At 42.5% G+C, this 23488-nt stretch overlaps 1 protein-coding gene across 1 annotated transcript; it reads right to left on the bottom strand.

The window, feature by feature from the left end:
• Positions 1–3114: 3114 nt before the first annotated feature.
• Positions 3115–22483, bottom strand: bmpr1aa (bone morphogenetic protein receptor, type IAa). The gene is made up of 11 exons (XM_034185410.1): positions 22178–22483; positions 12991–13153; positions 12791–12893; positions 11270–11369; positions 11087–11180; positions 9750–9885; positions 8367–8559; positions 3956–4253; positions 3682–3857; positions 3244–3438; positions 3115–3152 (listed from the first exon to the last, which is right to left on the bottom strand). Exons 1-11 carry the CDS (start codon positions 22242–22244, stop codon positions 3115–3117), a joined length of 1563 nt encoding a protein of 520 aa, XP_034041301.1. The 5' UTR covers positions 22245–22483.
• Positions 22484–23488: the final 1005 nt, after the last annotated feature.

Genomic DNA, 23488 nt, shown 5'->3' with positions numbered 1-23488 from the left:
CACACACACATACACACACACACACACACATACACACACACACACACACATACACACACACACACACCACACATATATATACACACACCTTTTATTGGCCTTTTATTGTGGGCAGTCTAAGGCACACCTGTGCACTAATCATGGTGTCTAATCAGCATCTTGATATGGCACACCTGTGAGGTGGGATGGATTATCTCAGCAAAGGAGAAGTGCTCACTATCACAGATTTAGACTGGTTTGTGAACAATATTTGAGGGAAATGGTGATATCGTGTATGTGGAAAAAGTTTTAGATCTTTGAGTTCATCTCATACAAAACCAAAAGTGTTGCGTTTATATTTTTGTTGAGTATATATATATATATATATATATATATATGTATATATATATATTAATAATAAGTATGCAATTCCACTCAAAAATGCTGAAAAAAAAAGCTAAACTGTCAACATGACAGAAAAACTCTGCCTGGACTCTTACTGGACTAAAGGTACAGTCATAGGTGTAGGAGGTGGCGTCTATTTGAGGGGGCGACACCAAATTTGCCCGAATTTCAGAAACCCCCATGACTCTTTAAATTACCATATATTTATATACCCATATTTATATTGGTGACCAAATAGCGGTTTGATTGTTTTCATTAATTGCAAAAATAAGTCTGACAACATTTTAGGTCATTCTATTCTGTATTCAGAGTCTACATGGCCCATGCCCGAATTTCCCAGCCCATCTGTCCGAATTTGAGCATTTTGCCAAGCCGGGGGTGGGGTTGCCCCCCTGCTCCCCCACCTCCTACGCCTACGTCATTTTTAAAGGAGAGAGCAAATGTTCTGTCCATCAAATATTAATGCGTTTTTAAGCTTTTTGATGTCATTTATTTTCTTAACAGACAGAAAAATACAAAACAGAACTTTGATATTACAAAAGTGTAAACTTTTTGGTCTATTATTCTTGCTTTCAATGCATCTAAAACCAGTCAAAATGACTCGCAACGTGCGCCCACCTCGGGCGATAATTACCAACAGCACCGCTATACTAAACATTTCTGGGGGGAACCCTGCATCATGTGTGTATGAGACCACTGTATGGAGTGTGCATCTTCTTGCAAGATGCTGTGGCGGGAAACATTAGATAACGAACATCGTATCGATTAACACGCCTTTTGAAGAATATATTGAACAGAATGACTTTTCTAAAACCTCCGAAACCGGGCCAGATACCAGGGAAAACACCAGTCAAACACAAAGCATCAACCCCTGCAAGTGTAGAAGCTTCAAAGAAGAGGTATGAAAAAAAGGAAGAGAGAGAAAGTTTGAGGAGCTGGACACAGGATTATCTGTGGCTGGGGCACAAGGAAGAGGACAACACAATATACTGCCATGTCTGTCGGGATTTTCATTCAATTGCGGACCAGTAAGTCATCTTTAAATGTTGAAATAAAATAATTTGATTTGCTTTATAAAATACATACTGGCAAATGATCATGCATTGAACAGTGATGAATTCAGAAAACAGGAGAGAAGCAAATGCATATTGGCATTTACCAATTATTTAATTTTTTTTCTCCAATTATGAACAATCACAGGAGAGAAACATTATGACAGCCAAAAACATGCTCCATGAAAATCACGAATATCACACACTATTAAGAAACCTATTCAGATGCGTTAAGTCACGTTAAGAATGTCAGGAATGACATTCTTAACGTGTCCTGCCTGTGTGTAAATGCAGCATAAAGTATAGCAACACTGAATGTTTGGTTGTTTATTCTTTTTTTTCTCTTCCCTTTCCCCTTCTACCCCCCCCAAGTGCAGTGGGGGAAATACCCCGTGTGACCATAGAGAAAGTGCCCCACACAAAGCAGCAAGCCGATTTGGAGAGAACCCTCCACACCCCACAAACGGAGTACCTCTCCCACCAAAAAAAAAAAAAAAAAAAAAAAAGAACTCAACCATTCTTCCTTCTGTATAACCACTAGAGCCACTCCCATCCAGTTAAGAAGAAGGGGGGAGAATATAAAAAAATATCCTACCTCTTGGTGTGCCTCATTGATCCAAACTAGAAAAGTGACTTTAGTACTTTAGTACGTGCTATTTGAAATACTATTTTCTAAGGTCTCACTACACCTCCCCATCAACAGCTGGCAGCATTAACTCAACCAAAAATACACTTAGAAAACTCCTAATTCAATAGCTGGACACTGTCACCTGCAGTGAGAACGTGCAGAGTCATAGTGCGCACCTACCTACACTAAACATATTTACCTAAACTGCCCAATAATTAACCCCACTACATACCAAAAGGAACCCAATGTCAAACAGCATGAACACTCCACACCAAGAGGCACACAGATCCCCAATCAAATTACAGGGCTCCAATCAGCCACAATCAAATAAATTTTAAAAAATCTTTAGAGGGGCACAAAAATTATCAACCCCCTTGCAGTTTTTTTTTTTTTTTTTTGATAAAGAGTCCATTTCTGCCATCTATTTTCATACAAATCTTCTTTCAATCCCAGCACATAAGTCATTCTTTTCTTTGTAACGCCAAACCATTTCTCCTGGGATGGAGATTCAGCTTTGTACCAACTTTGCGTGATTTATTTCCTGACCACAGTAAGTAGTATCTTCACCACGTAGCGATCCTCCACTTGCAGTACTGGTGTAATACATCCCGTTCTGTTATTTTAAAAATGTTCTACTTTTATCACCTGTCACAGTGCAAAGGACAAACCAGATGTTTTATCTTTAATGATGAGGAGACACGGACAAGGAGAGACGGACTATTTAAGTGCAGAGAGTTGCCTTTTTTTAAACAGTTTAAACGTGAATAATTTGTTATTTTTGAGAAAGGAATTAATTTATAACCTCACAAATAGTTGACTTTTTAAGCTGCCATCAGTCATGGTTTCCTGTTTAAACTCTGTTATATCTTTCAATTATGTAAATTATTATCCACGTTGTTAGTGTTGAAAAATGACGCTGCCTCACGTCATTCTGCTGTAGCCATTTTTCTGCCGCCAACAACTGCATGCAGCATAAAGATGATAGATTATCAACAAATTATTTACTAACAAATAAACTACATGTCGCTAATGCTAACCAGCTGGTTAGCATTAGTCGGAGCTCAGGCGGATGTGAACGTAGCTCAACACTTTCACATGTATATCACCAAAAATAAAACCAAGTGTAACACATGGACACGAGAAAAAGAAACTCGGCAAACAAAAGCATTGCACACTCACACGTCTCAGTGAGCCTAAAGACGGCGGAGAAATGAGCAGTACGGCGCAGAGTGAGGCGTCTCACCTCGTCACTGTTCCAGCGGTTGGACACTGTGGGGCGCAGTCCTTTCACACACACCACCTCCAGCATGTCCTCATAAGAGGGGTCAGAGGGCACCATCTCATAGTACGGCAGCTGGTAGTCCTCCACGATACCTGGAACAAACCTCAGATTACCCTAACAGGCCACACCCACCATTTAGCACAAATCCTGGATATTGACACGTCAAAGTGTTAATTTGACATCTTTCACACCGTTAACGGAGTTCGCAGAGTCGTCGGATTTGATGGTAAACATGATGGACCCATTTCCATGTGAATTCTTACTAAAACATTTGATCACATAATGAGACTGACAAAAAGTTCAAAGTCCTGGACGGGAAGGATGTAGGCGTGTACCTCCAGTGACGCAGCGCCGTGCCATCTCCCAGATGATGAGGCCGTAGCTGTAGATGTCAGCCATGATGTACTCCTGGAAGTGGTTCTTGTTCAGGCTGTTGTCCAGGACCTCAGGGGCCATGTAGCGTCTTGTCCCCACCCGAGTGCTGAGCGGGATGTCCACCTCGTTCGTGTCGCTATGGGAACAGAATTGCCAGAGAAAGGAGACCGGTTTCTGGAAAATACTTGCGTTAAAGACGTGAGGAAGGAAGCGGTTCAGAGGAAGTCCACGTACCTGTTGAACTTGATGGCGAGTCCGAGGTCGGCGATGCAGCAGGTGCCGTTCTTTTTGACCAGGATGTTTTTGCTCTTGAGGTCACGGTGTGCGATGGCAGGTTTGCCCTGCGTGCCATATATCTCGGTGTGAAGGTGACACAGTCCGCAGGCCGTCGAGAAGGCGAGTCGCAGCAGCGCCTGCGTGTCCAGCGTGGTCAGCTTCAGGTAGTCGTACAGAGACCCGTTGTCGTGGTAGTCGGTGATGAGGAAGAGCTGCGTGAAAGCGCCGGTGCCCTTGATGTCTGCTGCGATGAAGCCTGAGGACAACATGACTGACTGCTCAGGAACCCGGAGCCATCAACTTTTTTTTTTTTTTTACATCACAATAAAAACGTTCATGAGAAAAAGTTGAATGAAAAAATTAATTTTGTGAACAATAAAATATGTAAAAATCAAATGATTCCTGAATAAAATCTACAAATACATCCAAAACAAAACCAGACAGCATGGCGGCTCGAACCCGGTCCTGGGGGACAGTTACAGAACAGCATCAGACAGGGAGACTCGAACCCGGTGTCACAGACCGATGCCCCCCGACCCCTAAAATGGGTCCGTCCTCCCTTCATTGTGCATGCATCATTTAGGACCACAGCAGCTCTTCCGAGTCTGACTCTCTGAGTCTGAGTCTCTTCAGCCAAAGTGATCAAAGGGATTGTGATTATTAACCAACACGTGACAAAGTAAAACCTCTTAAATCATTCTAATGTCAGTTTTCAGCAGAAATGAGGCGATAATCTTTGAGTTGTTACTGACGCTCTGACATGGCAGAGGCGCTGTAGCAGCTGCGGCGCTCTGATCGCTTCCTCCGTCTTTTATGATGAAATAATGCTGAATTTATGTGGAAATGATTGTTGCAGAAAAGCTTCAGTCTGTGGCTGAGACAGATGATGACTGGAGGCAGTTTGAAGGAGAAACGAGGTGATAATCAGTGAACTGATGACGCATGCACAGTGAACTGATTTTTAGGGGGGACCGTTGGGTCGGCGTCGCCGGTCCTTGGGAACGGTTATGGCACAGTATCAGAGTATCAGACAGGGCGACTCAAACCCGGTCCTGGGGACAGTTTTTGTCCACAGCTGACTATGTTGCATAACTTTGTTCTTTAATTAACATCATATTACTTTAAAACAGCAATTTCAAACAAATGAATAAAACTATAATTTCTGTTGAGGATTTTTGATGATGTCCAGAAAACAAACTGAACTGATTTCTAGTTTCAGGTCTTAACATCATGATGAGCTTCTGTCATCGCCGATCTTGGAAATATGATGCGAGTGTTAGCGTGTCCACAATCACAAATGTGTCTGTTCCTGGTCATCAGGTTAAGGTGACTTAACCTAAAATCCATCGATTGGTACTTTTTGCTGCTCTGATGACGTCTCTGGATGATGAACTCAGATTTTTATTTGATTCTGATGAATTTTAAAATGCACTGCAAAACTGCCCCTCTCAAAATAAGCCAAATAATCCTAAATCTAGCCAAACTGTTTTGTATTAACCCCTTAACACCCAAATTTATATAGCTGTATATAAAAAAATGTTTTGTGTGTGTTTTTGCCTTTAAGTAGATGGTAAATAATGTTGAGATTATTAATTTCACTTCTGCACAAAAACCAGATAGTAATATTGGGTATTCTGGTAATGACTTTATGTTATAATAATAATGATGGTATGTTGCAAATTTGCGACAACAGGCATACAGGTCAATTTGGTAAGTTGCATATTTGAGTCAGAGATTGTAGCATATATGCGACAATGGGCGTTAAGGGGTTAAGCAAAAAAAAAAAAAGAAAAAAAAAAAAAGCAGCTGCCAATGGAGTAAGAAAAATCTGCTTGGTTAGAATTCTCAAAACTAGCAAACATTTTCCCAAAATAGGCCATTTTTTCTTATGTAGAAAATGCTTGACAAGATTATTTTTCTATTTAGACAAAAAATAAGTACATTTTTCTTTAAACAAGTCTTTTTTACTTTCTTAGATATCTGTTTTTGCAGTGTGTCAAATAGGATTAAACAACTGAGGGACTTTTTCAAACTACTCACCATATTTTTTGCCTACAACCCCTGGCAATAATTATGGAATCACCAGCCTCAGAGGATGTTCATTCAGTTATTTAATTTTGTAGAAAAAAAAGCAGATCACAGACATGACACAAAACTAAAGTCATTTCAAATGGCAACTTTCTGGCTTTAAGAAACACTATAAGAAATCAGGAAAAAAAAATTGTGGCAGTCAGTAACGGTTACTTTTTTAGACCAAGCAGAGGAAAAAAATATGGAATCACTCAATTCTGAGGAATAAATTATGGAATCACCCTGTAAATTTTCATCCCCAAAACTAACACCTGCATCAAATCAGATCTGCTCGTTAGTCTGCATCTAAAAAGGAGTGAACACACCTTGGAGAGCTGTTGCACCAAGTGGACTGACATGAATCATGGCTCCAACACGAGAGATGTCAATTGAAACAAAGGAGAGGATTATCAAACTCTTAAAAGAGGGTAAATCATCACACAGTGTTGCAAAAGATGTTGGTTGTTCACAGTCAGCTGTGTCTAAACTCTGGACCAAATACAAACAACATGGGAAGGTTGTTAAAGGCAAACATACTGGTAGACCAAGGAAGACATCAAAGCGTCATGACAGAAAACTTAAAGCAATATGTCTCAAAAATCGAAAATGTACAACAAAACAAATGAGGAACGAATGGGAGGAAACTGGAGTCAACGTCTGTGACCGAACTGTAAGAAACTGCCTAAAGGAAATGGGATTTACATACAGAAAAGCTAAACGAAAGCCATCATTAACACCTAAACAGAAAAAAACAAGGTTACAGTGGGCTAAGGAAAAGCAATCGTGGACTGTGGATGACTGGATGAAAGTCATATTCAGTGATGAATCTTGAATCTGCATTGGGCAAAGTGATGATGCTGGAACTTTTGTTTGGTGCCGTTCCAGTGAGATTTATAAAGATGACTGCCTGAAGAGAACATGTAAATTTCCACAGTCATTGATGATATGGGGCTGCATGTCAGGTAAAGGCACTAGGGAGATGGCTGTCATTACATCATCAATAAATGCACAAGTTTACGTTGATATTTTGGACACTTTTCTTATCCCAGCAATTGAAAGGATGTTTGGGGATGATGAAATCATTTTTCAAGATGATAATGCATCTTGCCATAGAGCAAAACCTGTGAAAACATTCCTTGCAAAAAGACACATAGGGTCAATGTCATGGACTGCAAATAGTCCAGATGTTAATCCAATTGAAAATCTTTGGTGGAAGTTGAAGAAAATGGTCCATGACAAGGCTCCAACCTGCAAAGCTGATCTGGCAACAGCAGTCAGAGAAAGTTGGAGCCAGATTGATGAAGAGTACTGTTTGTCACTCATTAAGTCCATGCCTCAGAGACTGCAAGCTGTTATAAAAGACAGAGGTGGTGCAACAAAATACTAGTGATGTTTTGGAGCATTCTTTTGTTTTTCATGATTCCATCATTTTTTCCCTCTGCTTGGTCTAAAAAAGTAACCGTTACTGATTGCCACAATTTTTTTTCCTGATTTCTTATAGTGTTTCTTAAAGCCAGAAAGTTGCCATTTGAAATGACTTTAGTTTTGTGTCATGTCTGTGATCTGCTTTTTTTCTACAAAATTAAACAACTGAATGAACATCCTCTGAGGCTGGTGATTCCATAATTTTTGCCAGGGGTTGTATAAGTCACGACTTCATTCATTCATTCATCGTCTACCGCTTAGTCCAATTAAAGGTCACGGGGGGCTTGAGCCTATCCCAGCAGTCATAGAGCGTGAGGCGGGGTACATCATCTGTAGCCACAAGGTAGCACTGTCTACTCGTGAGAGTTTCACGCTGCTCCTGAATACTGATGTGAATGAGGAGGGGGACGGACTGGATCTTAGCCAATGAGGCCCCAAATAACATTTTCATCTGGCAACAAGAAGCTGTTTAACCAGAGTTAATTTTGCCTCCTACAATAACATTAATTGGCCTGTAAGCTTCTGCTTGTTAACATGGTTTGTGTTACAAATAATGCGAGTGAAAACACGACTCAAAAAAAAAGAGCCTGGGTTGTAATCAGGTAAAATCTCGTTTGTTGATGGTGCAGTTACGTCTCTGTATCAAGGAGATGAATATAAATGATTTTGTTTGTGATCCTTCTTGTAGCACCACGTTTTAAAAATAAATGCTCTTTACAGACCAATGCAACTTTTTTCACCCTTCTTCGTGATGCATGTTAGTCAGATGCGACTAACACTCTGCTACAACTTAGTGTAGAAAATCAGGTAATGAACGTGAGCGCTGTCAAATCTTTGATCCCTTTGTTTAGCTACAGATTATTTAGTTTGGTACCCAGAATGTTTTCGTGTCTCATCAGGACTGTCTGGTAGATCTCCGTCTCTCTGAACCAGCTGGCCTCCTCTCGGGTGAAGAAGACTTTGACGGCCACTTTCTCTCCTCGCCAGCGACCCAGCCACACCTCGCCATACCGGCCTTTACCGATCTGACGCACCATCTGGATCTGCTTGGCGATGGTCCGCTGCACCTGAGCGAGCGAAATGGAGAGAGAGGATCAGAGGCCGGCTTTGTTATTCATTAAATATCACATTTGTTCCACATCCGAACAGCTGCTAGATGATTAATCTCCTGCCAGCTCCCAAAGCAACCCGACAGCAGAGGTGGGAACTCATCCAGAACCTCATTTTTTTCTGCTGCCACATAAACATAACATTTCTATAAACAACAAACATGAAAGCAGCAGAAGAAAAATGTCATCAACATGTGGCTTTGTTAAAGTTCTGCTCGTTTTTGGAACTACTTTCTCACAATGACGTGTCCGGTGGTTCAGCTGGAAGGTTCAGGAGTTTTAGTGTCCAGTGTCTTGCTGAAGGACACTGGCAGGTACAAGTAGGAATCAAACACACGGTCTGATCGTGAGTGGACGCAGAGCTGGCCCTCAACATTTTGGAGATCCAGACATGTTTTTAATCTAGCACCCTTTGTCCCACCGCTCACTGAGAGGTTCCCCTCTACAGATCTTCTTGGAACCAGGCTGAAACCAACTGGGAGAACTTCCATCAGAACCTGAACATTTTTACATTAGAGACCTCATCCAAAAGTAAGCTGGTCTGAAATGGCCTCAGGACAGGAGACCTGGATTCAAAATGGTCTATTGTACTGCTGAGCTCCTCTGTTCTGTGTGTCCACAGGAGGGCGCTCACAGTGGAACCCAGGTCCCCCCCCCCCCCCCCCCCCCCCCACACACGATTCAGATGTTCTCTGATCATCTGCCAGCACGTCCTTAAACCTTTAACATTCATTAACTTCTTCATATGGCGTCATCTGCTCCGTTTCTGAAATAAACCCGGTCTGTGTGTCACTGACACAGAAAGTAGAAATTCATCTCTTAAAGTCTTAAATTAGAAATAATATCATTATACATTAAATTATAATATAATTACATATAATATATTAAATCTATCATTATAAATAATAATGACTCTAAAACAAATAAATGTTCATGATTCATTCAGAGATCATCACCAACAACTACAACAACCCACCAAAACAGAAAAGTTACATTCTGTTGGTAAACAGCTGGAGTTTAACTTTTTCATAATCAGTCAGAGCTGTCAGATATTTGATGATATTTAAAGAGAGATTTTCCAGGTATTTCAGCACCAATGGCTCTGAAACCAAAACAAGGAAAACATGAGTGCAGTGCTGCTTCCCTACCAGCAGGGGGAGACCTGAGCCGCTCCCAGAGCTCTGTGATTGGTGGATGAGGTCTTTGAGTGACTCTCCAACAGGGATGAAGACCTCCTGTTCCAGATCTCTGTGGTAGCGGCGCCGCTCACTCTGCCACTTGTACCTGAACACAACGATACTACGTTTTTACCATGTTCACTGGAAACACAAAGTAAACGCATCATTCAGTCAAAGAAGACGGGGCAATTCTTCAATGCTGACATTTTGTCCAACAGTTCACATTTAACAGCTTTTTAAAATCATTTTAAGGTTTAATTAAATGTTTCATTTGACAGTAAAAAATAAATAAAACCTGCTGAATACAAAAGAAAACTATGTTTGAGCTGAAAAGTCAATTTAAGTGCAAATGTCTCAAAGTTTCTTTCTTTTTAGTGTATTGGCCACTGCAGGGTTGACGGGCTCATGGTCCCATACCCGGATCATCAGAACCCGACACAAATCAAACACGTGGATCAACCGAGGCCCAGGAGGCTGCAAGTAAACTAGTGGTGAAAACTATAACACACACACACACACACACACACACACACACACACACACACACACACACACACACACACACACACACACACACACACACACACACACACACACACACACACACACACACACACACACTAATGTTAGCATTATGCTACCTGTTGTGAGCGAGCTGTAAAACATGACATTGTTTTTAAGGTATGAATGATTAAATCCGTCCCTCGCTCAGGCCATTAGAAAACGTGTGACATTACATTTGATTCATCTTTTTGCGGGCTAACTGCACTAAAATTGCATTTCCCATAACACAACTGTGGTTCCTGGAGAACTGAACTGGTCCCCGCCTCCTGGAGGCAGGTAGCCAGAAGTGAGTTCCTCCTTTTCTTTGGCTGAGAGCTCTCTGCACAGAGCACTTCTGATTGGCTGACAGACACTAATTATAGCACCCGCGGTTCCCTCCTCCTGATAGGCTGCTGTGCATGTTTATATTTCACCACATAAAATTATTTTCAGAAATAGTTTTTAGCTGAAGTGTTGTGTTCTGGGTTTTTCTCACTGATGAGCAAAATTAAATCAGGACAGTAAAAAATTAAAACAAAACAAACAAATGTCCCTACTTCCTGTTTGTGATGTCACTACTGGGCAGATTTCTGCCGGCTTTGCTAATGGAGGAGGCGGAGACCAGCCAGGGTATATAGGGAAAAGGATGCTGAGGATGGAGCCACCAGACAGGAGGACAAAGTGGAGGTTTATGGATGTGCTGAGGGAGGACATGCTGTGGTTGGTGAGACAGAGACGTGTGGATACTGGGTTTTGTATCTCACCTGTAGTAACAGACCACCGTGATGCAGATCAGAGTGCAGCAGCAGACCGTCATGGAGATGAGTAAGGCCAGCCAGTGTGCGCCGTCAAACCCACCTACAGAGACAGAAAATTAGCATTAACACGGGTCCAGGACACGACGCTAAAGAGAAACTCCATCTGGTGCAGAATATCTCAGGTCTTACTCGGGTGCAGTGGGGGTGGGAGGGTGGGCTGAAGGTCCTGGTTGCAGAAGTCAGTGTTGCAGCACTCTATCGTTCTTCTGGTCTGAGCTCTTGGAGAGTCCTGTCAATCAAACCAAGTCCAGTAAATCAAACCAGTCATCCAGCCAAGCTAGTGAAAGCTTTGTCAGATTTTACAAAGTGCATCAGGTGTGTGATTTTGTTTTAATTCCTGTGGTCAGTGTCCAGTTTGAACACGTGCTGGTGTCATGAAGAACCACCCAGGTACCCACCAGATGCCACCTGCTGCAGCCAGGTGGAACGTGGGCATGTCCTTGACCTTCTCCAGTCTCTGGTCCTCAACACTGGGGCACCGATGTACTGGATCATGTCCAGAGAAACTAGACAGACAAAATGCAGCAGCTGATGTTCCCTCACAGTGTCAGCGATCCGACCACTCATTTGAAACAAAGTCAGTCCAGCAGTACCCAAGGATCCTCCAAAGAGACCTGGTACCTGCTGACCTGGTATCCTCAGGTCATTGGTTAGAGTCCAAATCTGATAAGCACACAGTAAGACAGGAAGCACCGGGACACTCAAGACTTGGGCGTTCATTCGTCTGCAAAGAAATCAACATCACCAAACACCTCTGACCTTTGACCTCATGACTCTATTAGAGCTTCCCCTGCGCCTCCGGACCTTCCAGGCTGAGGACCCAGAGACATGAACGCTCCTGCTCAGTGAATGTCTCTGCAAGATCAACACTTTCACCACACCAGAGACACTTCTGATGGACGAGTTCACTGAAAGCAGATTCTAGTCTTGATCCAGGACAATCACAGACCCAGATGCTCTGATCCCGACAGCACTCACAGGACCTGTGTACAGACTGGCTATGATGTCCAGCATCTTTGAAGGGCAAATTCTCAGTTGGTTCATCTGAATCAAATATTTCATGCTGATATTTGAGCTTCTGATCAACAAGAACTCTCAGAGCATGGATGCAGTCGACAGGGGACTTCTTGGGTGTGAAGGCAGACAGCTGTGGTCACTGAGCGGTCAACAGCTTTCCAAGAGAGCAGAGTAACACCCCTGTAGCTACTGGAACCACGAGTTCTTTTCAGAGAGTTAGAACATGTCCTTTCTTCCAGTCCACAGGGACAGCATCCGTCTCCTGATTAAAAGAAACACTGCGTCATGCTAACAGAAAAGCATCTCCACCCACAGGGAGGAGTTCTCAGCCAACATTGCTGATCCATGGAGCTTCTCCCACTCTCAGCTGTTTTACCAACATTTGGTGGTTTACAGTTGATTGGAGAAATAGTCACAAGAAGCCTGAACTGGAGACATCTAACATCATTATACAAAGGGACAGCTCAGCAGAGACGTGTCAGGACTGAGCCATCCTCTATCAAGGCTGTGGTAGGACGAGGAGTCAGTTTGGATGAATAAAGAGCTTTGGTTTGGGTCACTGGACCACAGAGGTGGACCTGTGTGTAAAGGCAGTCTGTGTGTGTGTGTGTGTGTGTGTGTGTGTGTGTATACCTTGCACTGGAAGTGTGAGCCTTCATACTTCATGCAGCCAGAGGTGAGGATGACCTCTCCATACTCATCTTCCTCTATGATGGCAAAGCACTGACCGTTGGTCCTGTGGACACACAGATGGTTCATCCTGACCTTGATCATTCTGCTCACTGTCAGGACTTCTAGATATTCTACCACATTCTACTCTGTGTTCTGCTCACTGGCAGGTGTTGTTTTTGGCATCCTCAGGGCAGTGTCCAGAGCAATAGCAGCTGAGGAAGCGTGCGGCATCCTCAGGTGCGATAGTGGAGTCCTCACTGGATCGCCAAGCTTCAGGTTTCACCCCTGTCCCCTGTAAGACATGGTCTGGGTTCTGTCCAGCAGCTACACAGGGACAAAACAGAACAAGGATTACGAGTAAAATCAAATCAAATCAATTTTATTTATATAGCGACAAATCATAACAGTTGCCCCAAGGTGCTTTATATTGTAAGGCAAAAGCCATACAATAATTACAGAAAAACCCCAACGGTCAAAACGACCCCCTGTGAGCAAGCACTTGGCGACAGTGGGAAGGAAAAACTCCCTTTTAACAGGAAGAAACCTCCAGCAGAACCAGGCTCAGGGAGGGGCAGTCTTCTGCTGGGACTGGTTGGGGCTGAGGGAGAGAACCAGGAAAAAGACATGCTGTGGAGGGGAGCAGAGATCGATCACTAATGATTAAATGCAGAGTGGTGCATACAGAGCAAAAAGAGAAAGAAACCAGTGCATCATGGGAACCCCCCAGCAGTCTACGTCTATAGCAGCATAACTAAGGGATGGTTCAGGGTCACCTGATCCAGCCCTAACTATAAGCTTTAGCAAAAAGGAAAGTTTTAAGCCTAATCTTAAAAGTAGAGAGGGTGTCTGTCTCCCTGATCTGAATTGGGAGCTGGTTCCACAGGAGAGGAGCCTGAAAGCTGAAGGCTCTGCCTCCCATTCTACTCTTACAAACTCCTAGGAACTACAAGTAAGCCTGCAGTCTGAGAGCGAAGCGCTCTATTGGGGTGATATGGTACTAAGAGGTCCCTAAGATAAGATGGGACCTGATTATTCAAAACCTTATAAGAAGAAGAATTTTAAATTCTATTCTAGAATTAACAGGAAGCCAATGAAGAGAGGCCAATATGGGTGAGATATGCTCTCCCCTTCTAGTCCCCGTCAGTACTCTAGCTGCAGCATTTTGAATTAACTGAAGGCTTTTTAGGGAACGTTTAGGACAACCTGATAATAATGAATTACAATAGTCCAGCCTAGAGGAAATAAATGCATGAATTAGTTTTTCAGCATCACTCTGAGACAAGACCTTTCTGATTTTAGAGATATTGCGTAAATGCAAAAAAGCAGTCCTACATATTTGTTTAATATGCGCTTTGAATGACATATCCTGATCAAAAATGACTCCAAGATTTCTCACAGTATTACTAGAGGTCAGGGTAATGCCATCCAGAGTAAGGATCTGGTTAGACACCATGTTTCTAAGATTTGTGGGGCCAAGTACAATAACTTCAGTTTTATCTGAGTTTAAAAGCAGGAAATTAGAGGTCATCCATGTCTTTATGTACGTCAGCAGACTCCAGCCTGGACACACGAAACCCCTCAAGAAGGACTGAACGCTGCAGACATCTTCAGCTCGCATTGTTTTCATCATTTTCATCTTTCTGTGGTCCCATTTAACCTTTATCTTTTTATTAATGTGTTTGAACCTTTATTTTATTTTTTCCAAGTCTGAACCTTTATCTTATTTTTTCACGAATTTGAACCCTTACAATTTGTTCCATTTTTTTCCCAACATGACATGTCTTCTGATTCTTATGAATTACATCCTGACATGCAGCGCAGCCAGCTGAAGAGCTCAGCTCAGTCTATGGAGTTACATTTGTGTCATGTCTGAAAGAAAATGCTTTTGACAAAAACCACAGATTTTGTTTATTTCTATTGATGTCCAGAGATCAAGGATCCAGTACCCAATTTCATATTTATTTACTTTAAGGCTCAATAAAATGTTGCCGATATTGAAAACCTGTAAAGCCTACTTTTAGTATACAGAAAATTCAGAAGAGGCATTGATAAGGGAACTGAATCGATAAGCAGAACTAGGGCTGCTCGATTATGGGGAAAAAAAAAATCAGTATCACAATTATTTAGGTAAATACTGAAATCATGATTATTCAAACAATTTTTTTTAGTTACACAATGCATTTATTCAGCATTTCTCTCACTCTAAAAAAATAAATTGTTATAGACTGTGCGCAAAACCTGCAAATTGAAAATGTACTGTACCTTACCTGTATAAAACATAAAATGAATAAAATAAATATTAAAAATATCATATTATATATTATTTTTCTGTTTTCCTCTCCCTTCCCTGTTGTCACTGACCAGTTGGTCAGTGTCTTTGGGCATCTCCCTGACTTGTGCTACTAGGACATAGTGCGGCTGCATTGTTTTTGTTTCAATTTATGTTCATTAGTTTGTGTTTTTGTCATCATTCTCTTGACCACGTCTCCTTATCTCCTTTTGGAGAAATTTATTCGTTCATTTACTGTTAAAATATAAAATGAAACAGCTTTTTTAAAAATAATAAAATAGCTGCTGTTGAAAGAGCATTTTATTTAAAAGCAGGTGATGTTATGCTGAATTCTTGGGACCAGATGAAGGTCTATTCTGCAGCTTTGAACTCTGGTGGTGTTGCTGAAGACACTTTTGTCCTATTTTGAAGAGCAGAGATGTTTTCTTTCAGCTGGATGTGGTGTTCAGCTCATCAATGGAAGTTTGATTGTCTGCACAGCAAATGTTCCTGATTAGGACAAATAAAAATATTTCTTTAAATATAAAGAAACACTAAACAGTTTATATATATATATATATATATATATATATATATATATATATATATATATAAAACGCCCGAAAAAAGAAAATAAGTTATTTAAAGTTAAGCTTTTGTGGTGTCTGAAAAAAGCTGTAGCTTTATTTGGTAAAAATAAAAAAGACTGAACCATTTACAAATTAAAGCGCTCACTCAGATCAACTGTGCTAAAAGGCTAAGCTAATGTTAGCCGATCATTAAACCTTCAGAGCAGTTCAGTAAACGTCACGTTTTATTTTTACATTATTCTCACCTCGATAAAGCTGCAGAACTAAACTCTGTTGGTCAAACTGGGACTTCACATATATCCAAAAAGTGGGAGATTTCGGACTGAGTGGGTTTGCTCCATCACCCCGGCTGCCTGCCTCGGTCTGCCCAGGAATGATGCCTGAAGGTCGGCTTCTCCGTGCGGGTCGGCTCGCTGTCGCGGTTCAATCGATATCCCACCAAGTCGTCAGTCCTCCCTCGGTCGGCGTCACTCCGAAAAGTAGCTGAAAAAAAGCTTCTCCCAGCAGGGTGATGGAGAATCGTTCTACTGCTGTTTTTTAAAGCTTTTTTGTGGTTCAGGCGATGCAAATTCAAGAAGGCGATCGCTGAACTTTTTTCAGGTTGTGGAAACAGCCAGAGTGTGACGTAGCAATCCTGCCCCCTTGCCGCTTCCGAAGCGACGCGTCTGACGTCATGCGTCTTGGGACACGTTGACGGATTGGCCTGATGAAAGGCCCTTAAATCGTTTCACTCGATTATACGAGTTTGGAGATCGTTTGATACAAATATCGATATCGTGATCGAAATTCGGTTAACTGCACAGCCCTAAGCAGAACTGATAATGTCATCGATATCAATAAAATCTTATCAATACCCATTATTAATCGTATTGCACCAAATTGCATTGTATCACATTGCGAGGAATTGAATCATCATCAAATACATATCAAATTTGGAACAGGGGTGAATTGTATTACATCGTACTGTCAGTATTGTCACATATCACTATATGTATCATATTGCTGGTAGTGTATCGAGATGCGTATTGAATCGTTGTCAGTGATGAGATTCACATGCCTACTCTGAACATTTATAATTTTTTTATTTTAACTTTTATAATTTTTGTAGAACGTTCATCTTTGGTCAGTTTGAACTTTTATATTATCAGACAAAACATGTTAAAGTTAAAAAAATGATAAAAGGTAGAAGTTGATTTTCTGTCAGTCTGAACTACAGCAGCACTCCTACACTGCAGGTTCTGATCACACTCTTGTGTACCTGTTGCTTTTTGTTTAATGTAGGTTTGTCTGGTTTACTTGTTAAAAATGTGTTGAAACTAATCACTTTATTGCATGAGTCTCGTTCTATCCAGTGAACCGTGCTTCAGTTTGTGGCTGGTTGTTTTTCTCGGCTCACAGCAGAAATGCTTGAGGTGTGTGGACCTTCATGTCCAGACATGATCCAACTGGATACGTGCACTCTGAGCTACCTGGTAACCATGGAAACCCCCTATGGTAAAACCTGATCCCTGCAGATGTTGCTGACAGCTTCATCACCTGGTCTGATCACATCTGCAGCCTTGGACCTCTCACGCCTCTCAGCCTGATCACATATCTCACACAACACCAAACCCCAAACCGGAAAACCAGGATGATGGTGGATTTCATTCCCGTCTGAGCTGATTTGTGGGATGTGTTTGTTTTTTTCCCGCGGTGGCGCTCAGAGCCGTTTCGATGAGGGCGTGGTTACAGATTTCTGATGGAGTCTGCGCTGTCTGCGAGGCCGTGACGGTGGAAAATGGCTGCTGTGTCCACATGTGTTTAATTGTGTCAGCAGTCAGAGTGGAGACTGAGGTCTGGCAGAGAGCACGCTGGGTAACCAGACGCTCTTAAAGGCACATCGCTCCTTCCCGTTAGATCAGCGGCTGTCTGAGGAAAGTCCACTCCAGTCCTGCCAGTGCATCGCCGTCTTTTCAGGTCATCACCGGTTTCATGCAGACAGACTTTATGACTATAAATTAGGCACAGCAGTGGAGAGTGGTCCGCGATACGGTAACGAGGTTCTGGTTCTGTTCTGCTGCATCCTCACTGCTGCCACAGCTCCGTGTCGGAGCAGAATGTGTGTGAAGTGTGAAGCAGGGAGAGTGGAGGTCAAACGCTATCTGAAGGTCAACCTTATCTCTTTCCTGTGTTGGAAACTAAGCCGTCCCGAGGTGACACGCCCACCCGTCTGAGAGGCCGTGCAGAGTTCCACAAACCAGCAACTGGACTGCAGGCGGTTCTGGGTTCCACATCAACATTAATGTCCAGCTGGTGTTCTGCAGCTAAAAACTCTATACAACTCTAAAACATCTACAAACACAAAACATGCTTCACTGACCTGCAGATACAAACGGGGTTGGTTGCCGGGTGGAAGTGCGGCGTAACTCACCAGGAAGACAGGAAATGAACCGTGTTTCAGAGGCCATTATGACTCCAGAGGGACTGAGGGATGTTTCCAGAGAACAATAGCTGTTTGCAGCTTTTAGCCGCCGCCGCCGGCTCGTACAGAACCATACAGGAAACAGTTAATGCGGGCAGAGGACGCGAGAGCGGCAACAATCACTTCAACAGCTTCCTGCCGGGGGGGGGATCTGTAGCCACCGCAGACAAAACACTTTCAGACTTCGAAGGCTGCAAGTGTCAGTTTCTGTCATTCATCCTTCATCCTCTAAAGATATTCAGTCAGCTGATGTGACAGATTTGATTGTAATAAAGTGTCATTTGTTATTAAAGTGTCAAGTGTTATTAAAATCACAGATATCATCCAGTTTAATGTCCATTTATTAAAAGCATCAACATTATTATTAAAACTCAAATCAATAAAGCCCCTTTTTAAATGTTTGGCTAGAACTTTTTAGGAGATCAACTTCCATAAGAGGAACTTTGCCCCCCCCATTTTTTTTTACTTATTAATGGAATTTTTAGCACTGATGAGCAGGTATTTTTGTTTATTTTTAAAAGTAGTTTTTACATTTTAATATTTTTTGCTGTTATACACCAATTTTTAGCTTGTCTCTTAACTATGTGCAAATTTTTTAAAACAGTGCTGTACGAGGTCTGTCCATAAAGTATCGTACCTTTTTATTTATTTTTTTTAAACTATATGGATTTCATTCATATGTTTTTACGTCAGACATGCTTGAACCCTCGTGCGCATGCGTGAGTTTTTCCACGCCTGTCGGTGACGTCATTTGCCTGTGAGCACGCCTTGTGGAAGGAGTGGTCCCGCCCCGTCGTCGGAGTTTCATAGTCTGGAAATGGCGTAATGATTTGGGTTTTTTTTCCATCAGAATTTTTTCAGAAGCTGTTAGAGACTGGCACCTGGAAACCATTAGAAAAATTTATCTGGCTTTCAGTGAAAATTTTACGGGCTTCACAGAGAATAAGGACTATTACTACAGCTTTAAGGGTGGCCCACAATGGCGCTCGGTGCGCCGCGCTCCGAGCCGCGACAACAGGCACGAACCACCGGATCATTTCTAAATGGATGGCTGTGTGGAGCCGGGACCATCGTGTGCTCTTTCTCTGGTTATCACAAGAGCTGGACATCAACCATTTTCTGGCAGATTTCACTTTTAACAAGAGATTTTGTCGTGGAAAGCCGAGCGGAGGCTTTGTGCGTCACGACCGATTCACTGTTCGAGCGAGACAAAGAACGCCTCCGTTTCGGCGTGTCAGAGGACAAGTTGGGACATGCCCAGCTCTCCACAATTTCTCTTATAACTCACTCAACTGGTAAGCATTGAAAGCCGAGATAGACATGTCCAAACTTGTCCTCTGACACGCCGAAACGGAGGTGTTCCTTTGTCTCACTTCCAAAGCGAATCGGTCATGATGCATGAAGCCTCCGCGCGGCTTTCCATGACAAAATCTCTTGTTAAAAGTGAAATCTGCCAGAAAATGGCTGATGTCCAGCTCTTGTGATAACCAGAGAAAGAGCACACGACGGTCTCGTGAGCATCCTTAAAGGGGTCCTTAAAGCTGTACTAACAGACCGTAATTCTCTGTGAAGCCCGTAAAATTTTCACCGAAAGCCAGATAAATTTTTCGAATGGTTTCCAGGTGCCAGTCTCTAACAGCTTCTGAAAAAAGTCTGATGAAAAAACCCCCCAAATCATTCCGCCATTTCCAGGCAATGAAAATCCGACGACGGGGCGGGACCACTCCTTCCACAAGGCGTGCTCACAGGCAAATGACGTCACAGACAAACATGTCTGACATGAAAACATATGAATCAAATCCATATAGTTTAAAAAAAATAAGGTACGATACTTTATGGACGGACCTCGTAATTGTTCATTTTTCTTGTATTCTTTTATTGTCATTCGTACACTTTGATTTTTTGTTTTATATTTGGACCCCAATGCAAATAAGACTTTTATTATTATTGTTATTTATGTGTTCTTTGATGCACATACTTTATCTGTACTGAATTGTACTAAATAAATTAAATCAATCTTCACCATTCTCTTGATCCCACTAAAATTCATCACATCACGATGTAGCACATCTTCAGTTTTTTGTCACGTGTGCACGTCTGTCGCTCGCTTCAGGACAGACTTATTTTAAAGGTGGAATCTGTGAATTTGTTTATTTTTCAAGAGGAAATGAAATGTGAATGTTCAGGTTCTGCATGTAATCATCCTAATTACAGCTGGACACAATCCAACTACTAGGGGCAGTGTGCAGCCACAGTCCAGGACCTCCACATGTAGATGCTGCCTTGCTCAGGGGCAGACCCTAAATAAGCATGTTTTTGACTGTGGGAGGAAACTGACACAGACACGAGGAGAGAACACGCAAACTCCACACAGAAAGGACCAGGTGGGAATCGAACCCCAGATGTTCTTGTGGTGAGGTAATGGTGCTAACCACTAATCCACCGTGATGAGCAAAGAGTCAGCGCTTCTGAAGATGAGTGCACTCTTTGTGCACACATGAAAGAAACACGTCCATTATTTCAAACACTTCACTGACGTCAGCAAAACAACGTTTGAGCGCACGCTGGTGAAAGTTTTAGCTGTTTTCTGCCTGTGGAAGCTCAGCGAGCAGATTCAATAATCACACAAGAAGCGCACGTGAGTGAGTGACGTGCAGACAGACGACCCGTCAATAATTAACCATTTGTTCAACAAGTTGATTTTGATTACAATAAAATCTGTTTTGGACACGTAAACATCAAGTTGATTTCCCGCCCCTATAATTTCTGTTTTTTTCAGCGTCTAAGCCACAGCTGGGAGAAAAAGGCTCTTGAAGAGAACTCCGTGGCCGTGCAATCGCTTCAACACCATCTTGAACCTTTTGAAGTTCTCTGTTGGGTTTGGTGGGTGTCGCAATGCAATTCACCACCAGAACAGTAGGGGGCACAATGTTTCCCACGAAGACAGACCTACTCTATCATGACATTTATGGTTGTGAAAATTGATTGTGAACCCGGAAAAGTGAAATTCTGGAAAACGCTGCAGTCAGCAGACCAATCACAGCCCGTGTGGTCTCCGTCGTCTGGACGTGTCGTTAGAATTTTTGGGAAAGGTGGACTTCGGGCTGCAGACAGGAGCTCTGAGGGGCTTTGTAAGGATACAGAGGGCCCTGCGTGGATACAGAGCACCATAAACTGGCCTTACATCACACCCTTCTTCTAAGTTACCAGCTCTTTAATTCTGGATTTTTGTTGTGTAATTCTATTATTGGTATTTATTCCTTTATTATAACAATAAATAAATAAGGTCTGTGCACTTGCCTACAAAACAGAAGGTTCCTGGGTCAAGACCACCCGTACCTATTCTCCAGGTAATGTTGCATCAGGTGCACCCAGTGTAAAATTTGTGCCAAATCAGCTCTATAATTTGGGATTTTCTGCATAGTCGAAGTGGACTTTTATTATTGGCATTTATTCTTTTATTACTGGAGTTTATTTTGATTTGATTCCTGGGAAAACCTGATACCATAAATAGTAATTTTGGAGTATTAGTCACTTCGAAAACAAGTTAAAGAACAAAAAAAAGTGACTTATACTCTGGAATACCATCCGTCATTGTGCGGATGCAGAATTGTCCACGTCCGCTTTGGGACACGTCTCGGTTTACTAAATCAAACTAAAACTTTGCCTGTAACTCGGTCAGTTGTCCGACCTGCATGAAGTCTGTTTTGGGTCATTTGCGTCTAAATCAAACTAAAACTTTGCCTGTAACTCAGTCAGTTGTCCGACCTGCATGAAGTCTGTTTTGGGTCATTTGCGTCTAAATCAAACTAAAACTTTGCCTGTAACTCGGTCAGTTGTCCGACCTGCATGAAGTCTGTTTTGGGTCATTTGCGTCTAAATCAAACTAAAACTTTGCCTGTAACTCGGTCAGTTGTCCGACCTGCATGAAGTCTGTTTTGGGTCATTTGCGTCTCTGCAGGGCTTCAGTTTGAGTCATTAAGTCAAGAAACAGACTTTGGACGAAGATTTTCTGACTGATGTCTCACCGTCAGCGCTGACGAGCAGCAGGACAACAGGGACCACCACAGCCAAGAACATCAGGACCCCGGCCATCCTCAAACCCCCAAGCGCTGAGCCAATGGAGGTCCTGGACTCCAGTCCTGGTAGAACCAGGCGAGCCCACAGCAGGAGTCTGGGAGGAGCTGGAGTGGAGCTGGGATCAGAGGAGCGTCAGGAGGAGGAGGAGGGTGGGAGCGAGCAAGGCGTGGAGGCTGCTGGGGGAAAATCACACTATCAGGTCCTCTTCCTTCTTACTGGATCTCTGGGTCCAAAACCCTGGAAAGGAAGAGACGAAAACAAAATTAAGAACAGGACACTGCAACATCATGATGCAAACACAAACATTTGTGTTACTGCAAAATGTGCAGAGGACATTTAGTCCATAAGAGCCGACTGGATGACGGATGGAACTTTTGTCTTAGCCAAAGTGCATAACATGTGCTAACAGGTCAAAGTTCAGGTGAGTCGTTGCTGTGCCAACAATCAGAAAGAGGTCCCTCAGAACGCACAGAGCACGAGAAAGCACCAACATCCACCAAGTCCACACACCGGCTCAGACCAGGTCATCTAACTAGATCATCCTGCTCAGGTTCTGGGCTGTTGAGATATTAAGCAAAAAGGTGTTTCTTGGACCATGCTTTCCTTGATCTATGACCACACTGCTCCAAATATAATCACCTCTAGACATCTGTCCAAGTCATATTCCCACCAAGTTTGAAAGAAATCTGTCCAACCATGAGGTACCTCAGACGGACGTCTTCCTGGGATAATTTTCTTTAAACTCTGGGTAACAAACTCCAGAGCGGCTTCCTTCAGGATCCTGGTTTTATGGACGTTAATGTTTGGTTTCATTATTGATAAGATGCTGGTCTGTTTCTAAATGATAAATAGTTTTGAACTTTAGCATCAGCTGTCTGTGGGACACAGCAGAGTTTTATTTCTGTTCAGGTTCTGAGGTCAGGGTGTCGGGTAACGTTCACTGCCACCTCCTCTTCCTCACTCATGTTCAGACCTGCATCAGATCTTTGTTCTGGATCTACAAACAAGAAACTGCTTCAAAGCTCAAGAGAAGGGACCAGCCGGAGACAAGGCCACTGAGACGGTACCATGTCTGACTTTAAAGAAACGCTCATTACAGCTGGTGAAGACGTTTGAGGTGGCTGTATATCAAGCTTTGGTCCCACGAATAATGGGCCACGTATAGATTTGTCAGAAATTTCAGCAATTATTGGAATAATGGGCCACATACATGAACACTGTGCAAACAATTAAAAAACAGTGCGAGTGAGTGAGTGGCT

The sequence above is a fragment of the Thalassophryne amazonica genome, chromosome 13, assembly GCF_902500255.1.
Source record: "Thalassophryne amazonica chromosome 13, fThaAma1.1, whole genome shotgun sequence".
In the NCBI taxonomy this organism is placed as follows: Eukaryota; Metazoa; Chordata; class Actinopteri; order Batrachoidiformes; family Batrachoididae; genus Thalassophryne; species Thalassophryne amazonica.
The sequence above is the reverse complement of the archived record's forward strand: the minus strand, read 5'-3'. Positions and strand labels throughout refer to the sequence as shown.

Coding starts and splice junctions, on each gene's coding strand:
- bmpr1aa (XM_034185410.1), bottom strand. CDS start 22,244: ATGGCCGGGGTCCTGATGTTCTTGGCTGTGGTGGTCCCTGTTGTCCTG. Junction 3,858..3,955: donor CTCGCCATCAAGTTCAACAG/GTACGTGGACTT, acceptor CTGTTCCCATAG/CGACACGAACGAGGTGGACA. Junction 3,153..3,243: donor CTTTAGGCTCACTGAGACGT/GTGAGTGTGCAA, acceptor TACATGTGAAAG/TGTTGAGCTACGTTCACATC.